Below are 5191 nucleotides of genomic sequence, written 5' to 3' on the forward strand. Positions count from 1 at the left end.
TGGAGGAGAGACGAAACGTTTCATTAGAGAAGAACCCGTCCAGAAGACCTATACAATTTTTTTCTTTGTAAATCCAGCCTTATTTAATCAAACATGCCTATTTGGTAGCACTGAGGAAATTTGTATTTTTTATTAGTTTTGATCATGGTAATAGGTCTTGTAAAAGACTTTCAAGAACATTCAACACCACTTGCTAAAAACAAATCCAAATTGTGAATTCAAATTCAGATCCAAATTCTAATCTAATTTCAGCCAATTAAACTCTACTATAAAACATTACATTCACATACTGTGCTTTATGAAATGCCAATTTGTAAAGAAAAGCTATATTAAATCTGAGGAAGTAATCAGATCAAGTCTTCACTTTGTTGCAACCTAGAATCAGAAATTGGTGAGAGTGGAAAGAAAAGATTAAGGAACCTCCAGCAGAACCAGGTTCGTGATGGTCAGCCATCTGCCTCGACCAGCTTTGAGTGACATGAAAGAGATAAGGATTGGTCTAGGTGTAATTTATAAAGGAAGACAAACTAACTAAAAACGGGGATAATGGTAGCAAATGTAAAAACAGAAAATACAGAGTGTAAAGACAGCAGAGTGAAGAAATATGGTCAGTTTGTCATCCTATAGCTGAACTATGGGAAAATTCAAGAAACCCAAACTGGATTTATCAAAAACAAGTCTTCAGTCTAGTCTTAAAAGTAGGGGACCAACAATCCACTTTGATATATCAAAGCAGACAAAAAGTAGTGTCAGCCTCACGGACAGAAACAGGAAGTTGGTTCCACAAGAGAGGAGCTTGATAACTGAAAGCTCTGCCTCCCATTCTACTTTTAGAAACTGGAGGAACCACAAGTAAACCTGCAGTCTGAGAGTGAAGTGCTCTGTTAGGAAAAATGTAGAAAAGCTTTATGGAGACATGGAGGATGGTTTTTGAGAGCTTTGTATATTCAAAGCCAGATTTAAACTAGGGTTGGGCATAATCGTATCGTGTGCAATTAATCGTCAGAAAAACATTAATCGACTATTTTTTGGCACTTGATAATTAATACAATTAATGCCACCAGGCAGAGTCCGCTTGCTGCTCCTTTCTGCTTCAAACATGACGAACACTAAAAAAAAAGTTCTGTAATTTATTTATCTATCAACACAGTTTAAAATTTTATGTGTGGTGTGAAGTCTGTAATTTTGACACAATTTGGAACAGATTTTTACGAAGAGCAAATCTTTCCCACTAAATTGGCCGTGTGACGAGGACATAAGGGTGTCCAGGCACTCCAGGGGATTAATCGTCAAATTAATCGTTGTTGGCTAAATACGACAATTAATCATGATTTTTACCAATATTGCCCAACCCTAAGTTTAACCTCTGCTTTGAACTTTACAGGTAGAAAATGGAAGAAGCTAAAACTGACATGGTGCCATCAGGAACCAGAACTAATGTCCCGATCAGATACTCAGTATCGGTGGCAGATATGGCCTCTTTTTTTGAAAATCGGGTAGAATCGGATTTAGTCATGTGATCGGGCCGACCCAGTTTTCGTGACAGTTTTCAGCATCATCATGCTTTACAACTGCCGTTCAGAAGTCAAGACACACACAAATATGTACAGTAACCATGTCCACAGTGTGGGAACACTTTTCAATGGAAACAATGGTGATGAAACTGCATCTTGCAAAATCTGCAAACTGGACGTTTCTCGTGGTGGGAACAGCAGGGCTCGCTTTAATACTACCAACCTTGTCACTTGGAAAGAAATAAAAGATAAAGCTATCGGATCGTTATCGGAAAGACTAATCATTAAAAAAATCGGATTGTGTCGGGAGCCAAAAAATCTGGATCGGGACATCCTTAACCAGAACTAGAGGAAAGTATGATTTTAGTGTTTTAGTGATCATTAAACAAGAACTTACCTCAATATTTTATATTAAAACTAATGGGACAATAGTCTGTGAAGGTGTGAATGAACTGTACATCAGTGGTTCCCAACGTTGGGGTCGGGACCCAAAGTGAGGTCATGAAACATCAAGGTGGGGTCCTGAAAAGATTTTCTAAATTAATTACATTTTTGCCTTATTTGCCTAAAATGTATAAATGTAGTATAATAAATATTATTACTATGCCCATGTTTAATTGACCTGATACAAATGTTTATCATCCAAACACAGTTGGGGGCACAGGTCTACTGTTATTTTGTGGGTCAAAAGCTGAAAAGTTTTACAACCACTGCACTTCAGAAATCAATTTAAAGGGTAATAAAATAATTGTTGATGTAAGATTTTCCCTGTAATTATTACAAAAACACAAAATAAGTATAAATAAGTATTTATATTTGTGTAGCCTGTGTTTTTAGGGTTATCAACAAAGTTTGTGTACTCAGACCAGTAATATTTGGGGTCACAAGTTTTTGCCATGGATATTTAGTGGGTCAGAAGATAAAAGGTTTGGGAACCACTGCTGTAGATAAACGGTCCTGATCCAAGATGGCCGCCGGGTGGCGCTGTGTAAACACACACACACAGGGCGGCCTGACGCCGGGCCGTGTGCGTGCATGTGACCGGTCCACCTCCAGTGGGACGGCCGTATGTAAATCATTTCTGGGCACACGGGCGGTTTTACTACAGAGAAGTGAGGCCGCCGGGTCCACAGAGACAGGGACGGGCTCAGGTTTGGACCGTGCTGCGGGACACCTCACCGACTGGATGTGCAATATGACTTTTGAAGAAACCGCTGGAGACAGCTCTACAGAAAGGTGCCTTACTGTCTCACTTTGAGGGTTTTATCTTTATTTTTGTGTTTATTTTAGTTAGTTATTAAACTTGATGTTTTTTTTTCGTGTCGAGGTTTTATTCATTTATGCTCGTTAGCATTAGCTCTTATGGCTAAAGCAGCACGATGGATAAACTAACTGTTGGGTTTTATCACGAGCTGTCATGTGACGTTACAATGACTTGTGCATCACATTCACTGACCGTCATTGTGTTTTTTGCAACTTTTCTTCTTGTCTCCAGGATGGACTCGGTGGCTCGGGCTCTGGAGGAGGTGCTGAGCTCTGCCTTGCCTCAGGGTTGCATCACTGTGGGAGTGTATGAGGCTGCAAAGGCTCTCAACGCGTAAGTTGTGGGGGGATAATCTCTCTGAAAACAAGGATGAGTCTTGCTGCAGTGCCCCCCTCCTCCTCCTCCTGCCGGTGTTCCTCACAGTCTCCCCCTCTTTGACCCCCTGCAGGGACCCGGACAACGTGGTGCTGTGCCTGCTGGCTGCAGACCACGAAGATGTGGCGCTGCAGATCCACTTCACCTTGATCCAAGCTTTCTGCTGCGAGAACGACATCAACATCCTGCGCGTGGGCAACATGCGGCGCCTGGCGGAGATCCTTGGCGGGGTGAAGCCCGGCGGGGAGCCCGTGGACCTGCACTGCGTCCTGGTCACTGTAAGTTCGTGTTAGTGGTTAGCATCGATCTGTTGGCCAAACGCCTCGTGATGCTCTATAGGGCTGCCACGATTAATCAACGACTAATCGATTATTAAAATAATCGACGACTAATTTAATAATCGATTAATCATTTTCATTTTTGTTCTTTACTTTGTTTTTCTCTCCAAACTGCTTTGACACCTTCCACTGCCACGTCTGCCTTTCTGTCCTTGACACACATGCACAGTAGTGGTAACTGGGGTAGGCCGTGGACGTCACAAGACATTATACAGACAGGCTCTGGTATCATGGCTACCTGACAATGGAGCTCAAAAGTGTGGTATCATTTTAAGAAAATGAAAGAGAAACCTGTGCAACATCTGCAGAGCAGAACTTACCTTCCACAGCAATTATTTTTAGTTAGCATATAGCTAAAATCTAACCATGGTTATATAATAGCAGCTGCATTCTGACGTGATAAGCTGTAAGTTTTATATTCAATTAATGTATGATCCAATTAGTCGACTAATCAAAAAAAAAAAATCAGTGATTAATCGATTATAAAAATAATCATTTGTGGCAGCCCTATGTGTGAACCAGACTCTGACTGCGCTCTTCCTCCTGCAGAACCCTCAGTCGGCGCTGTGGAAGGACCCCGCGCTGAGCAAAGTGAACCGGTTCTGCAGAGACAGCCGCTGTTTGGACCAGTGGGTTCCTGTCATCAACCTCCCCGACCGGTGAAGCCTCCCTCCCTCGCTTGCTCAGGGAGCATGGCTGTGTTGTGTACGCGTTCAGGGGGAAACTGCACCAGGGCCGGTGTTTAATGTCTGTGTTGGACTTGTTTGAAGCGGCCTCCCTCCCTGCACCTCCCGCCACCCAGAGAGCAACGGGTACATCGAGGAGGTGGTGGTGGTGGGGAGGTTATTGAAGGAGGAAGAAAGAAACAAAAAAAAAACAATCCAGCTATGTTACCAAGTCACGGTGAAGTCATGGGCCAAGGAAGAGTGACTCAGCAGTTCTGTGTTCCTGGATTTCCACCACGCGACTGCCGAGAAAGAAACTGAACCATGTGAGGCGACGAGCGCACGCAGCGGGGATCACGTGTTCTGGAGAAAAGCAGCCGGAGAGCCGACGATGCTCCGAGAACTGGACCTCACTGAAGTGGTCCGGTGGTGGCAAACCATCAACTTCCTGTGAAAGTGCGACCAAAATACAAGCAGCACATTTATCCATCGTCACTTTGACAAACCGAAAAAAAGGGAACTTTTTCTCTACTTTTTTTATTATTATTATTATTCCTCTTATTAATATTATTATTTTATGGTCAATGCAATGTTTGGACTTTTCCACTGATGTTTTTACATGTTTTAATAATTTAAGGAGTTTCTATTTATTGTGCGTAGTTCACTGGAGTTTGTTAAGGCGGGATGAAATAAACAAACAGCAGGTTCTCAGGGTGGTTTCGCCTCCATGATTTCCAGTTATTACATTTCCAGCCGTCTTACAGGAAGTGGTGTTGTGTTGTTATGATCTCTGCACAAAGCAGCTTGTTCTGTCACGACGCTGGGAATTTACTGCGGCATTCAAGCGGACAGGTTACACTACTTATCTGACAGAAATTAGTCCTGCAGCTTGCATACCTGCGATTTAATATGGTCTTTTGCAGGTTAAAACATTGAATCTTATGAAAGCTTTTGCTTTGGTAACACAGATTAAGTGCATTCCTCCAAAATGTGCAATGAGCTTGTTTATGCAAACTAAGCTAACATGACTGCTAA

General features: G+C 42.3%; 1 protein-coding gene across 1 annotated transcript; it reads left to right on the forward strand.

Annotated features, from left to right (window-relative positions):
* Positions 1-2620: 2620 nt before the first annotated feature.
* gadd45ab (growth arrest and DNA-damage-inducible, alpha, b) lies at positions 2621-4867 on the forward strand. Its single transcript, XM_014024081.1, has 4 exons — positions 2621-2750; positions 3010-3111; positions 3227-3431; positions 4041-4867. The coding sequence occupies exons 1-4, from the start codon at positions 2701-2703 to the stop codon at positions 4152-4154; spliced, it is 471 nt and encodes a 156-aa protein (XP_013879535.1). The 5' UTR covers positions 2621-2700; the 3' UTR covers positions 4155-4867.
* The last annotated feature ends 324 nt before the right edge of the window (positions 4868-5191 follow it).

The sequence above is a fragment of the Austrofundulus limnaeus genome, unplaced genomic scaffold (genome assembly GCF_001266775.1).
Source record: "Austrofundulus limnaeus strain Quisiro unplaced genomic scaffold, Austrofundulus_limnaeus-1.0 Scaffold406, whole genome shotgun sequence".
Classification (NCBI taxonomy): domain Eukaryota; kingdom Metazoa; phylum Chordata; class Actinopteri; order Cyprinodontiformes; family Rivulidae; genus Austrofundulus; species Austrofundulus limnaeus.

Excerpts from the sequence above, each read along its gene's own strand:
- gadd45ab (XM_014024081.1), top strand. The coding sequence starts at position 2,701 with ATGTGCAATATGACTTTTGAAGAAACCGCTGGAGACAGCTCTACAGAA. Across the intron at positions 2,751-3,009 it reads GGAGACAGCTCTACAGAAAG|GATGGACTCGGTGGCTCGGG; the intron begins GTGCCTTACTGT and ends TCTTGTCTCCAG. Across the intron at positions 3,432-4,040 it reads TGCACTGCGTCCTGGTCACT|AACCCTCAGTCGGCGCTGTG; the intron begins GTAAGTTCGTGT and ends TTCCTCCTGCAG.